This window comes from Ruditapes philippinarum, unplaced genomic scaffold (genome assembly GCF_026571515.1).
Source record: "Ruditapes philippinarum isolate M1 unplaced genomic scaffold, ASM2657151v2 ctg1723_1_1_1_1, whole genome shotgun sequence".
In the NCBI taxonomy this organism is placed as follows: Eukaryota; Metazoa; Mollusca; class Bivalvia; order Venerida; family Veneridae; genus Ruditapes; species Ruditapes philippinarum.
This window is the reverse complement of record NW_026862113.1, coordinates 51,047-70,071: the sequence shown is the minus strand read 5'-3', so window position 1 is coordinate 70,071 and position 19,025 is coordinate 51,047. Positions and strand designations below refer to the sequence as shown.

The window sequence follows — 19,025 nt, the reverse complement described above, 5'->3', positions numbered from 1 at the left end:
ACCCATATAAATTGGGTCAAAAAAATTTTTTGGGACAATTTATATCTCCGGGGAAAATAAAAATTTTATAACATAAAAATATAATTGAAAAATTTTATAACAATTAAATTTACACCTTATTCAATGAAGATTGAGCCCCACTTCCCCCTCCACTGCTTGTTCCACCATTTGCTCCATCTACTAGAATTTTACCATCCAATAAGAATTCAGCTGGTACCCGAATTTTTACTCTGCCTCCTCCACGCCCACCATTAGCTCCGCCCCCCACACTGCCAGTCTGACTTGGTTTATATATAGATCCATATGCAACTCCACCAACTGTAGGATCACCACCAACTAAGAAATGTAATAGGATATTGAAAGATAGACATAGGCAATGGAATCACATAAATTAAGGAGTTAGAATCCCTGTTACACTAAATATCTTTTAACATTTTTTGAATAAGTTCAATTATTATAAAATTATTCTTAATTAAAAACAGCTTACTGGTACATCATAATTTAGTTTCATTCAAAATGTATGAGTTTGAAAACAATTACACAATAAAGAACTAGCTTGTCATGAAATATGATATAAATTGCAGGCTGTCCAGCACCTTCTCACAAAAAATTAGGGCAAATTTTAGGGCAATTTTTAAAAAAAATTAGGGCTAAAATTAGGAATTTTAGGGTAAATAAAGGAAAATAGCCAATAAAAAATGGAAAGGGAAAAGTATGCTTTAGATTTATTTTAGCTATTTATTTATCAACATTTATACATTTTATGGAACAAGTCTTGATCTTTCTTAAAAAACAATAAAAACAATATGACCCACTCAAGTCATTTCCAGGAATATTTAAACTTAAATTCAAACAGCAGGGTATTCACCTATGAAGAATTTGTTTAAGACAATTAAACCAGGCTACTAAAAATTGTAGAAATTTCACAACAATGTCAGTTTTTTCAATGACTTTCAACAGTTTTTTTTTCCAGATTTTCAAAAACTTACACTATATGTTATAACATATGTTCAGTACATGTTAATGTGTACAAAAAGGGCAACTGGAGGTGTCACTTCTTAATACCCTAATTAGGTACCAAAAGGGTTTAAGCATCCAATCATTACTACCAGTTTACCTTACCCACTTTATAATTAGCAATGGAAACTTGTCTAGATCTGCCAGCTGGTATCACTTACAAAAGATCTGTTCTACAGTCACCACTTGAAAATAACTTGATTACAAATTCAGATTTTATTAGTAAGGACCCCTACATAAAGTTTGATGATATTTAGTAGTTTCATCATGTAAAGATTTGCTTTAAATACACCTGAGACTGAGGCAAATGGTAAAACTCTGTAGCCAATAAAAATGTAACTTCCTTGGAAAAATTTTTATCACAATTTTAAACAGGTGATTATTTTGATATAGTCAAAGTCTGACAATTTTCATTGTTCCATTTAAAACAAACAGTTATTATTTTTCTGATAACATCTGGTAATTAATCAAGTATGGCATTGAAGTAAATACAACATGTGACTTTATGCCATTTTAAGTCAGACATGACATCAACTCCACTGACTGAATTTGTGATTGAAATATGGTTGTTTCGCGATATGTTTATCACAAAAGATAAAAAAAATAGGAATTTAAGTTAAAAAATAGGGCTTTTTTAGGAATTCCCTTTGAATTTTTCATTTTTTTAGGAATTTTAGCCAAACTGAAAAAAATTAGGATTTTTTAGGAATTTTAGGGACGCTGGACAGCCTGAAATTGTAAAAAAATAAGCCGAAACGTGCAGCTTATCATCACTCATAACCCTTTAATGAGTTGGAATACTAATAAATGAGACCAAAATTGTTTAATTTTGGCTTTTACAGATAAATTAAATGCAACACATGTATATAATTATTCATCTGCTGTAACATAAAGTGCTTCGCATAAAAAATGTGTCATTTTATAAATATATTGTTTTTAAAGCAAAAGTCGGAAGTTCAAGAAATAAAAGATGGCACTCACATCCACCACCAACAGTGGCATGTCCAGCGCCAGCACCAATGTTTGGTGAGTCTCCAGTTTGAGATTCACGTGAAGTCCCTATACACACAAACTGAGCAAGAGGTTCCAGGTAGAAATCTGTGGCTAGAACTTGGAAGGAATCTGCCTTAAATCGCGAGTCGTATTTGATATCCTGTTAAAAATGATAAGGTTAAGTCAACTGTTCTTTTTTTTCATTTTATTGTTGTTGTTTTTTAATTTGAAACATCCAAATACAAAGAAAATAACAATTTTAAATCTTTTAAAAGAGGAATTATCCTTTAAAAAGAAGTTTTGAAATTGCATGTTACATATCTAAATAAATATGTTTTAAATCTTTTAAAAGAGGAATTATCTTTTAAAAAGAAGTTTTGAAATGGCATGTTACATATCTAAATAAATATGTATTTATTTTCTCAGATTATAAAAAGTAAAACACCCCTAGAACCCTCCCCAATGGCCCACCCCCAAGTAAAATATAAAAAAAAAATCTTTGCTTAAATGAACCAAATGTACCACTTAGTATAATAAATACAATAAAATTGTAATAAAATTTTCATAACAAAACATAAAATTACCAATATGCCAACTGTCAACAACAGTGGCATGGGTGGAGGCAATTCCATCAGAGCAGTGGCACCTAATTCCATAGATGCAAATTGGAATGCTCCTGGTATACCAACTATTAATTTACCATCCTCAATTAGACTCGTCATAGCTTGTCTTTCGATATTAATGACCCGTCCAGGGATGATCCTAATGTGACGCACACTGACCATTTCTCCATTCCATTTAAGAGCTATTTCCCCGAGGCCGAGGATATAGATGAGAGGTGAGAGGTACGCTCGAGCACCTTGGTCTATCCATAAGTTAATTGGTAGTTTAGTCAGTGTCTGGTACTCTTCTAAGAAAGCTGTCTGGTTGGCCTGTAAAAGACAGCTTATATCAATAGAACAGTCTAATGCTTAAATTCTAATGCCTAAATACCATAACAGTGTTCCTTATTTCTGACAGTCAATATCTTTTAAATATGTTGTTTGAAATGATATATCATCATCTTAGTGCAATAACTGATTAATTGCTGTTAAATTTAGGACTTATTATGTTCTTGTACTAAGGTGATCATTTATTCTCCATGAAAGATATTAATTGAAATAAATAAATTAATTAATATTAATAAAGTTCAACTGTACACAATGAAAAAATCATATGATAGACCAGAGTTTTCCGCCTTCTTTAGATTTCTTGTAAACTTACAGACCCATTCCCAAATGCAAAAATTTCCACTTTTTCCTAAAATGGAGTATGCAAAATTCCCAATCACTATTGTAATTAATGATCGTCTAATATGGCTGTTGTTGTGAAAACTGTTATTCATAATTTATCTAAACAGCTTAATTTTCTCAGTAAGCCCACCCAGACTTGTTCCCAAAACCATAACTTACCCTTAAATAAACTCTTCCTGAAGCATCACCGAAAATCTTGTTACATGTTAGGTTTCTCAGTAAATTGTCTCCAGATTTTAGTTGAACTGACGCGTTCCGGGTTATATAAATCTCGTCAAAGTAGTAATTATCCTTGGAGGCGCCATTATCTATTTCATCAAGTATGTACTGATGATCCCATGACCTTCCTTTATTGTCTATATGAAGTTGTTCATATTTTCGAGAATATCTAAAATTTAATTTAAAAAGTTTACCAAAATTGCAAATTTGTTGAAAAAACATATTCATGAAAAGTATTTGCTATCAGGCTTTAATTTTAAATTTCTACAGCAAGAGTGATTTGCCTACCAGTATAGAGCCAGTCTAGGTAATTGAGTTTTCCTAACACACTATAGTACACTATACAATTGGCTACTCACAGACTTCTGTCATTTTGATTTCAATATCCGGGTCCATCTTCTAAACATTAGTGAAGAACATTTACATTACATTTGAAAACACCAGTTCACAAATTTAGCATGGTATCATATGGTTGAATATATAATCTCAAATTTGTCTTAAAAAAGACTATAAAATATGTGACAATGAGATAAATAAAGCAATAAACACATGTACTATAACTTAGGCACTAAGTAGAATTATGTTATAAAGGTATTAAATTCATCAACTAAAATGTAGAGGATATTTGTTTGTTTTTGAATACAAGATTTATATATTTTACAAAGTGAAAACCAGATGTAATATTTTCAAGAATGGCATAATTATGAGCGAAAATATAAGAGCTGGCATTCAGAAGCAAAATATAATTTGATCTTACATAAAAAAGAAACAAATTTTCTACTTATTTCATGTCTTTTAGGGGTTTTAAAATATTTTTTATTACTGATTTATAATAGCAATGATCCGACATCTGGTCTCATTTATGACATCATCAAATGTTAAAAAGTAATTCTGTAAAATTGTACAAATTTTGTAACAGTTTTAAAATCGTATTTGCAGATATTTATGTGCCTCTTGTTATGAAGCACATCAGAGTCTATTTTTAACAATATTTCCACCTTTTTAAGAAATATTCTTTTGCTCCACATTCAGATAATAGTCCTGCTAAAGTGAAAAACATTTTATAATTTCACTGTGAAATTATCAAAATATAACTTTCACTATTCACTGAAAAGCATGTAATACTTATAACATCTTAAAATAACATCTTTCAAAAATATCTCACAGCCTATCTAATTTATTACTCAAGTAGGTTTGTTTCAAGCAGTTGGAAATTTCTGGTGTGCTGGCTATCTCTGATCCTGTATGCAGAATTATGTCTTAGAACTTGTGTGTTTAACCACAGATACAGCTTCACAAATTATAGGTAAAAATTAAGACAGTCAAACCTTGTATCCTGTATGTAGACAGAACCAGGTCCACCTTGTGAGAGATATTGTCCATTACCATCCCCACCAAGAGACTGATATTTTCCATGGTAATACACCTGTGTATCAAGATACACTGCAATTCTACCCCCTGCTCCTCCACTGTAACCATCCCCACCCTGTGATTGTATGACACCATGACCTTCAAGGTTGATCGACCTGTGACACAAGAAAAATATATATTTTTAAATGAAAAAGAAACATGAATACAACTATCTTATAATATATATTTATATTTTACAGACCACTGTTTTTCTCAGTAAAAGAAATAGAAAGTTTTAACTTAAAAATCCTTGCTAAGAGTGACATTATGCTCATTTTTTCATTCTCAAGTTGAGCTGAATTGACTATATATATCTATGATGGTGATTGAAAAGATAAATTATACAGCTGAAATAAAATATACAAAGACTATCCCACTCTTTTTATAAACTGAACGTTACTGGTAAATGCTGATAGATATTTATTGAAATTTTCTTTGATCACACGAGTTATTTACAGTGAAGTTAATTATATATTTAAAAGGAAACATGGCAAAATGTACTTATTTTGACATTTTCCTGTTTACTCACTATGTACCCTTGAATGGACATGTCACTTAAACTTGGAAACCAAGAGAAGTCAAGAAGAATACTAGCATTTAAATTGATAAAGTGCCTCAAGTCCAAGAACAAGGTTGAATTACTTTTAAGATATGAAAACAGCTGTAAACATACTCAATGAAAATAGTTCCACCACTACCACCACCAGATTTACCACTTATACTGCCATGTGAGCCATCCACTGATATTGTACCATCTACAAGAAGGTCTGTAGCCACCTAAAATGTCATTCATAATGAAGTTATCAATAAACATTCTCTTTATTTGATTCCAGTAACAGTATTGACATACTAAAGCCACTAGCCTTGCCTACACATGCATGAAATCTGACCAGACAATATACTAATGGCTTTCAAAAATCCCTTCCATTTAGTGTCTAAACAAAATGATGTCAATTTTACAAATTTTGGAAGGTAAGGGTTAAAAAGTCAACATTAAAGCAGCATGTCTCAGGATTCATGCAAATTGTCATGAAAATTTTGAAAAAGTATTTTAAAGTAAAACATTGTAAAATGAACAAATTAAGTAATTTACACATTGCAAACAGCCCTAACAATTAAAACATGTACATGTAAATTTCCGATAAAGAGGTCAAAAAAGCAAAAATAGCAATTACTGCATTAGTCACGCACTAGAAATATGGTGATAAAGACCCCAAAATCAATACTTAGTTGTACATGTACATAACATGTAAATTGTTGTTTGTTTACTTTTCTTAAAGTAGTAGTAAGTTTAATTTTTTCAGAAATATTTTGGCCCATCCGGAGGCATTCACCTTTAAGATGACTACAAGACATGTACCTTAAGTTTAATGACACCTCCACCAGTGCCACTGGGACTGTTTACTCCAGATCCACCTTTACTACCTCTGTGTTTAGGTAGGTACAGACTGCCGTAATAGTTTCCTCCTCCAGTTATCACTGACAGATCACTGCTGTACAACCCTTAAATATTGATAAAAATAGTGTTTATATGCCCTGTAATCTGTACACACATGACTGGAAGAGTAGCTTCAAGCTTACAATATAATTATAACAAATTCTCTATCTAAAGCAATAAGACAACTATGCAAATCCATGAAATATAAGTAGAAAATATGGGTAAATATCTATAAAACCTTAAAAATTATAACGATATATAACAAATATATAGGTTAATTTATATCATTCAAAACCCTTTGTGTTTCAATCAAACATTATTTTTGACCATATAAATCTGGTCACTATTTAAATACTAAAAAAAACAAACCCAAAAAACACTAATTAAATCACTTACCTCCACCCATTGAAGCATAGCCTCCACCTGTAGCACCATTTCCTCCAGTTGAATCTCCTCCCTTGCCCAACTGTTCATCTAATGTATCCTGTGGTCTATATATAGCCGATGACGTCAATGTAGCCCCAGCTTCTATGTTCAGTATACCACATTCTATTGTAATGCTCTCTGCTGAGATTTTAGACTGGTATCTTGCATCAATTTTAGCAATCTTTTGTAACACAGTCTTATCTGGGGAATACTTTATCTCAGAGTAACTTCTCAAATCAAGCGTTCCGAATATAACAGTTCCTTCTGGCTGAATGTTTGAATAGGTCTGAGTATCTGCATCAATACCTGCTGTGTGAGCATGATCTCCAAAATAAAGCAAGGTTTCAAACCCAAGAATCATGTCTGCTATTCCAGTCAGTCTCCCAAACATAGCTAAAGACCTAGACTCAGTCTGGCCAGTCATCAAGACTCCTTCACCATAAACATACATTATAGATGGGAAAAATACTTCTGATTCATAATCAATAATGAAGTTTACTGCAGTAAGGAATGCATTTCTTATCAAAGGTCTGTATTCCGCCTTCAAGACCTGGTTTTTATGCACTTGAATTAAACCTGTACCATCTCCAAACACCTTGTCAACTTCCAGTAAAGATTTCCTGTTATCTTCCACCATGTGGACTGTAGCTTTATTCACAAGATGCATTTCATCAAAGTAATGGTAGGTAAAACTTTCATCTATAGTTGCATATTTGTCCCAAGGTCTACCATGGTTGTCAAGTAGAAGACGCTTGTATGCTCTGGATGACCTAATATCCTCTAGATAGACTGTGCCACCTCCTGCACTCTGTAAATCATTTGCCCCAATCCCTCCATACATTATGTAGTTTCCCTCAAATTCAATTACAAGAGTACAATTAACTGCTACCCTTCCTCCTGATCCAGCACCATTGCTACTCCAGCCTGCTCCACCTATGACAGAAATCTTTCCATATCCTTCAAACTCATAAACTTCAATAAGAACACTTCCCCCACTACCTCCTCCACCATTTGATGTAGCCTTTGCACCATCTGCTGAAATGGTACCATCATTTATCAATAGGTTTCCGATCTTTGTATGTATCCAACCCCCTCCCATACCTCCAGTTTTTTCTTTAGTTATAACATTATAAGTCCCCCTGCTACCAGCACTTGTTGGTCTATACAATGAGTTGTATGATGTTCCATAGACAGTTTTTTCACCACCAGAGACTGCTGCATGACTTGCCCCTCCATTGTAACCATTGTTTGGCTTTCCAGACCCTGTGGTAACATCCATGGTGTTGGAATTTGGCCTGTTTGGGCTTGAACAGCTAAGACTGCTCTCAAGTTCAAGATCCAAGTTAGATGCAGTTATGTTAAAGTAGTCAGCATATATTCTGGCAGAGAATTTCAGATTAATATTACTTGCTCTCATTTTAGCTCCAGTGTTAGATTCATATTCAACAAAACTGTCAGGCTCTAGCTGAAGTGTTCCAAAGTTAACATAATCAATAGTTGACAGATCAGTTGCTGTAAAGGTCACTATCTTAGCTTTAGATCCAATTTTCATTTTTCTTCCCGGGCCAAGATAAAGATTAGAGGCACCTCTGAGAATACCATTCAAGTCCAGGGCAACTTTACCTAGACCAAGGATAGTGACTGTTTCAGACATGATGAATTCTCCTCCATTATGAAGTTCCAAGTTGATCCTCAATTTAGAGTTAGCTTTTGTATCAGTTATTGACCTTTCAAGAGTTCCTGTTTGATCAGCTTGAATTCTTATCAAACCTGTCCCATCTCCATTTACTTTCATGACATTCAATTTCCTTGTTTTTCCATCTTTATTTAACTGAAGTTTGGCATTGTTATAAATATCTACAAGATCAAAATTGAGATCCAAAGTAGTTTCATTTAATGTAGTGTAATAGTCAGTCTGTCCATTTTCATTATCCAAAATAAGTCTTTCTCCATAGTTGCCTGATAAGAGATAAATGGAGCCTGGACCTCCATTACCATGAGCTGCAGGTGAAGTTCCACCAGAAGCACTAAATTTACCCTGGTATTCATCAGATTTCATATCCACTGATATATGACCACCACTTCCTGCCCCTGCACTGGATGACGTCACTGAACCACCTTTGGACTCCATTATACCAAGACCTTTCAGAGCAACACTACATTGGACATAAATACTTCCACCAGCCCCACCACCCCCGCTTCCTGAATTTAAACCAGAGGATCTTAAAATTCCTCCAAGTATTAGCTCATCTGTTAAAATTTTGATATAGCCACCTCCAGCCCCACCTTGACCACCTGAAGCTCCTGGAGTCAATGGTTTATAGATTGTCCCGTAAGGCTCAGATGCTGCGTCAATAGAGACACCATTAGCTACCCCACCAGCAGAGGCATGGCCTCCACCATTCTTTCCTGTGCCATGAGCTCCTCTAGGTATTAGAGGACTATCTCTTGCCGCTTTCCCATTGGTGCTTAAAGCTGCTCCTCTTTCAAGGATTATTGTAGCAGCAATCAGATTTACAAAGTCGGCTTCCAGAATCACATATCTTTTCAACTCTAGAGTTCCTATCACCATCTTAAATCCACCTGCCGGTAAGATGAAGTTGGCTCCAGCTTTTAACTTCATTGAATTTAGTTCATAACTTCCTGGAGAACTTGTTGGGTTATACTGACCATTTACAAAATTGGAAGTAAATGTTGTTACATAGCCTTTGAATGTTCCTCCTCTTTCAATAACAATATTACTTATGGTACTTGTTCCTTTTATATCAAGGGTAACACCAGCTACAATTAATGTCTGAGGTACATGTAGAACGGCGTGTTCTCCCACTATAAAGTTGATGTTTGTTGTGAAAGTTCCTGGAATTCCTTCAACCACAGCAGCCAGAACAACCTGTTTATCTGTTACGTGTATGGTTCCAGTAGAGTCACCTAACATGTCATCTAGTTTAAGGACAGTGTCAGGAGATCCAAATACCATGTTTGCATAGCCTGTCAGATGGCAAAATAATCACTTTTAGCAACAATCAAGCAAGCCATAATTAAACTATACAATTATCACAACTCTTCTTTGTCAATCTTATGAACCTTAATTAGTAACTCTGATACAGCTTCCCTTAGCAGAGACACCATCCAAATGCTAATAAAAGATTAATATTAGCATTTTTAAATGTACATATTAATAGAATATCATGTATTATTTCCATGAGTATTTTTTAAACAATTGAATAGTTTACACTGAAATCACCTGTGCTTCCCAAAATCATACCTTACTCTTGCATAAAATCAAGTATTTAGTGACACTCTTTAAAAAAAAGTATTTTATCTTAAAGGGACTTCACTGAGGTTTAAAAGCCTAAAACATAACATTTGAATTTCTGACATAAATGAGCTGGGGCACTTTAAACAAAAATATATGCAAAGATAGTTATGAAATATACTTTGAAATAAATTGAAATTTTTATGCTTTTCTTAGCCCGTTTTAAGTAAAAAGCGTTTAAACGTCTTTCATTTTGTGGCATTTTTTTACAATTTGAATAATTATTCCGCAAAAACAAAGTGCGTGAATGATCTGAAATTTTGCACAAAGATTAGTGGTCTTAACCTACTTCAAATGGTCCATTTATCTGGAAAAAAATATTTTCAGTCCCATCATGTCAAAAAATCTCAGTTGAGTCCCTTTAAAGAACTTAATAAGACAATTATACACAACATTATTAGCTAATTCAAGATACCAACCTGTTAGAGTGAGCAAGTTATAATGGAATTCTGCTGTTGTTCCATTGATGTATGTGAATGTTTGATTTTGAACAGAGCTGTCAACATCTCCCTGTATTTTCAGTGAGTGGTTTAGTCTGGGAGCTTGTCCTTCCAGCAGATATATAGTTCCTGGACCAGCTTTTACAGTCTCTATGTTATTATCATTGCCACCACCATATGCTTTCATTGTGCCGATAAAATTGTTTCTATTAAAAGAAAAAACAAAAATTCAAAGTTAAACATCAAATAATTATGTTTTACCTTGGCCTGAAGGCTACTCATATTAGGTATCTGTTGTCAGATATTTTCCTAAAAATAACATTTACACTGTTGCAGCATGATGAGCAAACTAAATTAATCAACAATGAATTCAAAACTCAGGTTTTTTCTTCCTTGTTAAATTTGTGAAATTTAATCATATTTCTGAAGTTCTTTTGATATGATATTATTCTTGTAATTAAGTTTGTACATAATCTTTGCTATGTTTCATCTGAGACCGTTGACCTTCACTTTTGTCCATGACCCATAATTTATTATTCATAATAATTTATAAACTTACTCTTCTTTGACCCTTATCACCATTCTACCACCGGCTCCACCTCCACCATAACCTTGACCTTTCCCACCATTACATCTGATTTCACCATCACCATTCAGTAGAGGTGTTGTTATATCTATAGTACCGCCACTTCCACCACCACTGTTAGATCCTGTTCCAGCTTCCCCATCTACTTGTATTGTGCCTTAAATAGTTATCACATTTCCTTTACCTTCACCATAACTGATAACTTTTCTTTTTATCTTAGTTGCAATTGAAACTTTTTAAGAATATTTGTGTAATTTAAAAACCCAAATAATAAAGCCAGGAAAGTAGAAACATATTCATTTATTATATAAAGTGCTTATGATTTTACTATTTATTTCATCAATCAATCAATCAATTAATCCACCACCATCATACTGACTTTTGGTTAAATTGAAATAAATTCTGATTTTAGCTGAAAAATAAAAGTATTAATAATGCAACGTACCATCAACTTTGAGCAGTTTGAAGAGGGACAATTTCAGATATCCACCGCCTGTACCACCAGTTCCACTAACTGAGTTACCACCACCACTGCCAGTCTCTATAGGGAGTCTGGTATTGTCATAAGATGCCCCACCTTTAATACTCGTTGTCCTAGTTCCTCCAGGCGCACCATGTCCGGCTCCAGTACCAATGTTGTCCACCTACATGAATGAAAGATGAAATTGCAAGTATGATACTTGAAGAGATGGTATAGCTTAAAGTTGTGCTTTATTTAAAATGTTCTGACTTGTGAAAATACTTCATTTAACTTCTTGATTATACTATGTCAATTCACATATTCATGATTTATGCACATATAACCCTTGATATAAATCATTTCTACAATGAAAGTAAAACCAGCTAGTAGTTTGGCATATTTTAAATTATAAAACGTAACAGATATCTAAAATACAGCTTGAAGTATTTGATTCCTGTACAAAAAGACCCTTTAACAGTGGTAAATTTAAAATATTTCAAAATTAGTTTAAGTCTGTTCCTTAGATGTAACAAATTGTGCAAGAACTCTCAACACTTTTGGACTAACTTAAAAACTTCACTGAGAAAATTTGATTAATCTTAAATGCATGTACCATTTTTCCTGCTCCAGGTCCAAGCTGAGATGTGTATCCACCTCCTTGTAACTTCATCTTTGCTCCAGGATGTAATATGATCTCATTTGACGTTATATCCAGACTTTTACCAATTAAGGTCGACCCATAATGCAACTCTAGTACAGCAAACTTTATCGCCTTTAGTGTAGATGGATCTTTTTCAAATGTTACTTGAGCATAATTTTTCAGAATAAATTTGAAGAAGCTGTATTCTCCCTTTTTAGTTAGAGATCTATGTGTGCCATTTTCATAACAGCATAAACCTGTTCTTGCATAAGGTGACAAGGTCAGTTGTTGATTGGCTGAGATTATCAAAGACTGAATATTTGACAGGATACCTGAAAATTAACAAGAGGTTTCAGCTGTTCAATGAAAATAATTTTGATGTTGTTAATGTCGCAAAAGTGGACTAAGAACATATGGCTTTTGGTAAGAATTAAATTTGTTTGTAATCAGTACATTTAATTTTCTTTTCATGAAGATATTATTACATATAACATATACATTGTAGCTGTCAAGATCTATTTTTCTTTGTCCTATTTACAATGTTAACTCTAATACAAACATGAACATATGTTGGGAAATCTAGCAAAAATGGTTTCTTAAATACACGTACATTGTACTTACTTACATGATTGTGAGTCACACAGAACATCCTAACTTCATGCCACACATAACAGATATTTGACAATTGTCAATTCTAAAAGAATTTTTAGTCTGCTAAAAGAAGTTTTAAAAAATGTAAGTTACCTTCCAAAGTACTTGATTTTCCTTTCAATTCTACTGTATTTGGTAACCTCAATTCTCCATCTTGTTTCAGATCAAAGCTACATGCTATAGCACTATAAGTTTGATACACATTGGCACTAAACACAACATGATTGTCTACAACAATTTTACTTCCTGTCCCACATTCCAGTGTCCTTGCGATGAAATGTAGAGAAGGTGTTGTGAACCTCAATTCAGTATTGTCAGCAATATGCAAGCTATCTAGTGTGTGTAGAGATTGTCCTGGTAAATCAATAAATGTTACACCCATTGTGGCACCAGAAGAGCAAGAATTATCTAAATAAAGGTATTTGACATATCCAGGTATCCCAGATTTTCTGAATACTACAAAGGATGTTCCAGAGCCACCAGCCTGTCCAGATGTTGATGTTCCACCACATAGTCTGTAATCTCCAAGGTAATCAAAACTTCCATCTACATTAATATGAATCCTGCCCCCACCTCCTCCTCCCCCTGTCTTAGAGCTTCCTCCCCTAACAGAAATTATTCCAGACCCTTCCATATCACCTTTTACATATATCTTGATTCCACCTCCACTGCCACCACCACCATTGTTTATGGTATTATCTCCATCTGCACTCAAAGTTCCATGTATATTCAGTAAATCAGCCACTGTCAATTCAATATAGCCACCTCCTCGTCCACCTGATTCTGTGCTTCCATCTCCACCAGCAGAACCAAACTCTGTAGCACTGACAATCACACCAGTGTAATTTGAGGATGGTTTGACTGCAGAAGCTGATATTCCACCAGCACCCCCATGGCTGCCACCAGATCCAGATGTACCAGAATTACCTGCTCCTGTTCCTTTGTCACTGTTCCCACCATTGACACTTAACTCACCACCATATGCCACTTCAAGTATAGGTGTTTTAATATCAAGATTTTGACCTATGACCTTTCCACCGTATTTCACATTTAATTCTTTGATCATTTGTACAGTGTATTTTTCCATGCTGTCTAAACTTAACTCCAACAGACCATCTGTTGTTACATCAATTTTGTTCAAAGATAATGTTCCAATTGGTTTTAAATCAGTTGAGGACAGTCCGGACCTGCTCTTTGAATGAATCAAGGCTCTCCCTCCAGTGGAAACAGTAAGTTCTCTAACAGCCAAAACAGTTCCATATAGCTCAAGGTTATACCAGTCTCTACCAGTAGTGTCATCGTCAGTTAACAGAATTTTAGGGGGAATTTTAGCTTGCCCACCCTCTTTGATAATTAGCTTGCACATCAAAGCATATGGTGTCAATGTTCCATATGATGAAGCAATGTCAATGGCTTGGTTTGCAAAGATTGTCATAGTCCCAGTATGGTCACCAATGATTGTTCCAATTTTTATTGGATACGTCTCACTAAACTTCACCTGTCCAAATCCTTTAATATTAAGCTCGGTCAGGTCATTGATATCACTTATATAAGTCATGGAATCACTTACTATGCCATTGTTGTCAATAATGACTTTCTCTACCTCTGAATTACCTGATGTTTTATAATGCTGATATATAGTTCCAGCTGCTCCATTTGATTTTGGGCCACTGCCACCGAATGCAGCAATATTTCCAAGGAACTTTGACATTGATGTAGCAATGAGAGCAAGTCTCCCACCTCCTCCACCACTTCCTGAAGAGCTTTTTCCCCCATTTACTGACAGTTTACCATGACCTTGCAGGGTACCAGCTTTTATAAGGATGGTTCCCCCACTAGCACCACCTGTAGATGAAGACATTGCTCCATTTGCAAGCAGGGCACCATTCACTTCTGCTGTGTTTTTAACATTTAATGTAATTATTCCACCACCCTTGGCATTTGGTGTTCCACTTCCAAACTCAGTAGGATCAACAGATGAACCATATGTAGAGTCTTGGTTTGATCCTCCTTCCCCACCATAGCCGGCACCTCTAGTGTCAGGAGAGGACCCAGGTGCTGGGCTGCCTTCACCTCCCTCACTGACATCGATAACAGCTCCATCTTGAAGGTCAAAATTTGTTGCAGAAATGCTTACATTCTTTTTGGCACCATTTATTATCAATTTAGATGTGGCATTCATTTTAATTGAATTTGATTGAATATCTAGTTCGCTGTGTGCAAAAATAAGATTAGCTGCAAAGCCTATTTCAATATTTTCAATGGATATCTTGTTTTCATCACTGCCAATTGCTGCATTAATAGCCACTGAAGAAACAGTCCAAGCATGTAATTTTATGGATGATGTCAATAATTTGCCAGATGATGTCACAGTGAACTTTCCATGGTTGTCAATAGTCAGGCTGGTTGAGTTAATTGTTCCAGACAACATGAGAACTGAGTGGTCACCAGAAACAAACAAAGGTCCTTGAACTGTAACATGGCCTCCTTCTTCAATTTCTAGCTGACAACTAAACCCACTGTGTGCATTTCCTGAATAGAAATAAAACATCAATAGACATTTTATAAAAAAAATGTTTCAGGAAATTCTAACAAAATACTTCACTCTTGATTTTTTTGCGACAGGCAATTATACAAAATATGACATCCATGGCACACATTTCCCGTTGAAGGGTCACAATAATAAATTATAACATCTATAAAATTCACTGATGCTTTGAAGTAGAATTTTTTTTTGTTGTGGAATAAATCTTTTTTTGAAAGCTTGTGGGTTCTGAGTAACAGTATATCACATGATGTCCTTTGTTTTCCAGGTATATAACAATAAATTATTACATTATTTAAGATATTAAGCGACCACTTAGTAGAACCATCAGAAGCTTGCTGGATAGCTTTCTGACATGACGAGATTCAATCTATAGATCTATAATTATCAACAAAGGCAAATGTCAAATGGAGCCAAACAGACAAATGTCAAGAGACAATATCTCAACTCTTGAATTTTTTTTTGCGGCAGGCAATTATACAAAATATGACATTCATGGCACACATTTCCCGTTGAAGGGCCACCAATTACAATTTTACAGAGAGGCTACTTTATAACATCGATAAAATTCACTGATGCTTTGAAGTAGATTCTTTTGTTTGGTTTTTTTTGATGCGGAGCAATTTTTTTTTTAAAGAATAAATCTGAAAGGTTGTGGGTTCTAAGTAACAGCATATCACATGATGTCCCTTGTTTTCAAGGTAATATAATCATTAAATTATTGTATTATTTAAGATATAAAGAGACCATTAAGTAGAATCACCAAAGCTTGCTGGATAGCTTTCTGACATGATAGAATACAATATATATATAATTAACAATTAATTGTTTCCAGCCAACAACAGGAATGGTGAAGAAACCAAAAGTCAGTAACCTCTGAACCATTAGGCTGTTAGGACTACATGAACAATGGATTTACAACAACACTTTCCCTTGTTAAGTTTCTACATACACTAAAATACTTCTATAGAACATAAACATACCTATGGTTGAGGTAAACAGATTTGTTCCACGTACTACTGTCAATTTACAGACTGTGTAAGCTGACTTGGTAACAAGTTTCCGTATTGTAACATCGGCTGCAATAGACACCGAGGCATTCCCAATGACCAGAGTGTCCATGTCAGATGTAACTGGGGTAGTTTCTGTACCAGTTCCATCTATAATGACTTGTTCTACTCCTGGGTATTTAAGATATATCGTTCCTGTAAATTGAAAAAAATAATGTGTTCAGTATATTCTGTATCACAACAAAATGACATTGTGAAATTGCAAATATTACTTATCATGAAAAATCAAAATGCCATCATTTGATTGTATCTAAATGTATCTAAGATACTTTAAAACTGAAAAAAAAAAAATAGGCATTTAAAAATCTCCGCATGTTTTTTAAGCCTACTTGTTAAATAAAAAAAAACCAGCTCACATCAAAAATGTAACATACCAGAAGATCCCTTTTTTCCTGAGTTTGTTTGACCCTCAGCTGACAGAGTGCCAGTAAAAGAGTAAGTATGGGTAGCAACTGCAGCGATTCTTCCTCCACCACCACCCTGACCACCGTTAACAATCATGTAACCATCACCAATTATCTTCCTTGCCTCAACGAAGATGGAGCCTCCACTACCACCTTCTCCAGAGTCTGCACTCATATCTATTCTACCTTCAACATGTAAAGTATCTGTCGCCACTATCTTAACCTGTCCCCCACCACGTCCCGATGACAGTGTTGCTCCATGACCATTACTTCCGTATTCTGTAGGTGACTTCATATTACCATAGGTATTTTTGGTATTTCCAACACCTTTTCCAGCATGAGTTGCACCTTGACCTGCCATCAATGGAGAACCTGGACCATTTGCTTGGTAACCCTTACCAACCCCTGTTATTACACCATCAAAACTGATAAATACATTATCTGCTTTAATAGTAGTAGGTGATTCTTTTGAGTCCCGTCCATCAAGTTTAAGTTTTGCTCCTGGACTGATTGTAATGGAAGTGTAGGTATGTTCCCCTGGTGGCAGAGTGCAATACTGACCCCTCTCCAGGTATATTGACCCATTTAATGGACATTCAGTTTCATTTCCCATTACTCCGATCATAGAAACATTGCCTACAAAAGATGCACTCAGTACAAATTTGTCTGTATCAAGATTGAAGTCTGGTGTTCTATTAAAATGAGTTAATTGAAGTGTGACTTTTTCATTGAGCGAACCGCAATACTTAGTTTCCTCTAATCTACCTTCATAGTCGATCACAAGGGTGTTAATCTGTAAGTCTGAGGCTGGATGTGACATTTTAAGTGCACCCTTCTCTCTGACTATCATCTCATTCACATTGGAAGTGATTGTTCCGCAAACGTCTACAGACCAGCCTTTGTCAATGATAACAGTTTTTGGAAGATCAAGTTTCCCATTGTGTTTCACATAGACATTTGTGTTGATTCTGAGCAAGTTAACGTAACCGACCCTCGTTCCCCAGAACAGTGTTATATGTTCATCAACCCTGACTAAAGACTGGGCATTTCCGATGATTCTACCGACATGTGCGTTAAGAATTGGAGTTGATGTTTCTGGCCGGGCCAGGAAACCAATGGTTGCTGGGCCAACCACTTCAATAGTATCAATCTGAACAGTAACCTCAGACAGGGGAAGTGCCATTGTGGAAAGAGCAGTTGTAGCTCTATCACTCTTGATTAGTACCTAAAACATGAGATTAAAAATGTCATTTTGTATCTAATACATAGTCTGTAAAACACATGTGTTACTCAATAATTCAAATTAACATTAGGAGAAAAATTCTGGAGCTACACAATTATTTCAGTTTGGGCTTTAATGCACAATTTGAAGGAAAAATGGATATTTATTAAAAATCAATGATAATGCACAATATGAAGGAGAAAAGATAAAGAATTGTTTCTTAAATATCCATGATTATTCCTGCAACACCATAAAATAAGATACACAGTTGGTTGGGTAAAGTTCTTGTCAGCATCAATATTTTTGCTTCTATTTTCTTAAATCTCCTATTTTACCACATACTACTTAAAGATTATAATTTTTTTTTAACAGATTTAACAGGAAGAAACTAAAACAAAAGGTAAATGAAACAAAAACCAGTTTCTAACCTTTTCATTAGTATTTTCTTCAAAATAAATAACCCCTGCTGCACCATTAACTTGTCCACTTCTTGAGGCCCCACCATAGGATGTAATATAGCGATCATCAACATATCCCTCAGCGAAGTGAATAGCAATATATCCTCCACCTCCACCTCCAGAGCTTACAGAGGATCCTCCATTGGTATGGATTATACCTAAAACAAAACAAAACCATATGAATAGAAGTTATAACAAATCCTCCATTTCTAATTTTAACCTCTGTGACCTTAACCTTGACCCAATTAGACTCAAACCCTGCTCGAATGTAGATATTTAAATAAGGTACCCTTTCACCAAATATTTAAGGACAAACAGTCCCACTAAAGATTCTGGGGGCATATCTTAAATAACTTGTTTATTAAGATCAAAATAATATATTACCAGCAATGCTTGCAGACTGACAGGTTATCCAAATACTACCTCCTGATGCTCCAC

General features: G+C 34.7%; 1 protein-coding gene across 1 annotated transcript; it reads right to left on the bottom strand.

Annotated features, from left to right (window-relative positions):
* Positions 1-109: 109 nt before the first annotated feature.
* LOC132717983 (uncharacterized) lies at positions 110-18,128 on the bottom strand. The gene is made up of 15 exons (XM_060701591.1): positions 16,878-18,128; positions 16,417-16,638; positions 12,982-15,420; positions 12,211-12,569; positions 11,583-11,781; positions 11,111-11,294; positions 10,531-10,757; positions 6,766-9,783; positions 6,292-6,434; positions 5,605-5,708; positions 4,850-5,047; positions 3,462-3,690; positions 2,595-2,942; positions 1,999-2,170; positions 110-336 (listed from the first exon to the last, which is right to left on the bottom strand). Exons 1-15 carry the CDS (start codon positions 18,088-18,090, stop codon positions 110-112), a joined length of 9,282 nt encoding a protein of 3,093 aa, XP_060557574.1. The 5' UTR covers positions 18,091-18,128.
* Positions 18,129-19,025: the final 897 nt, after the last annotated feature.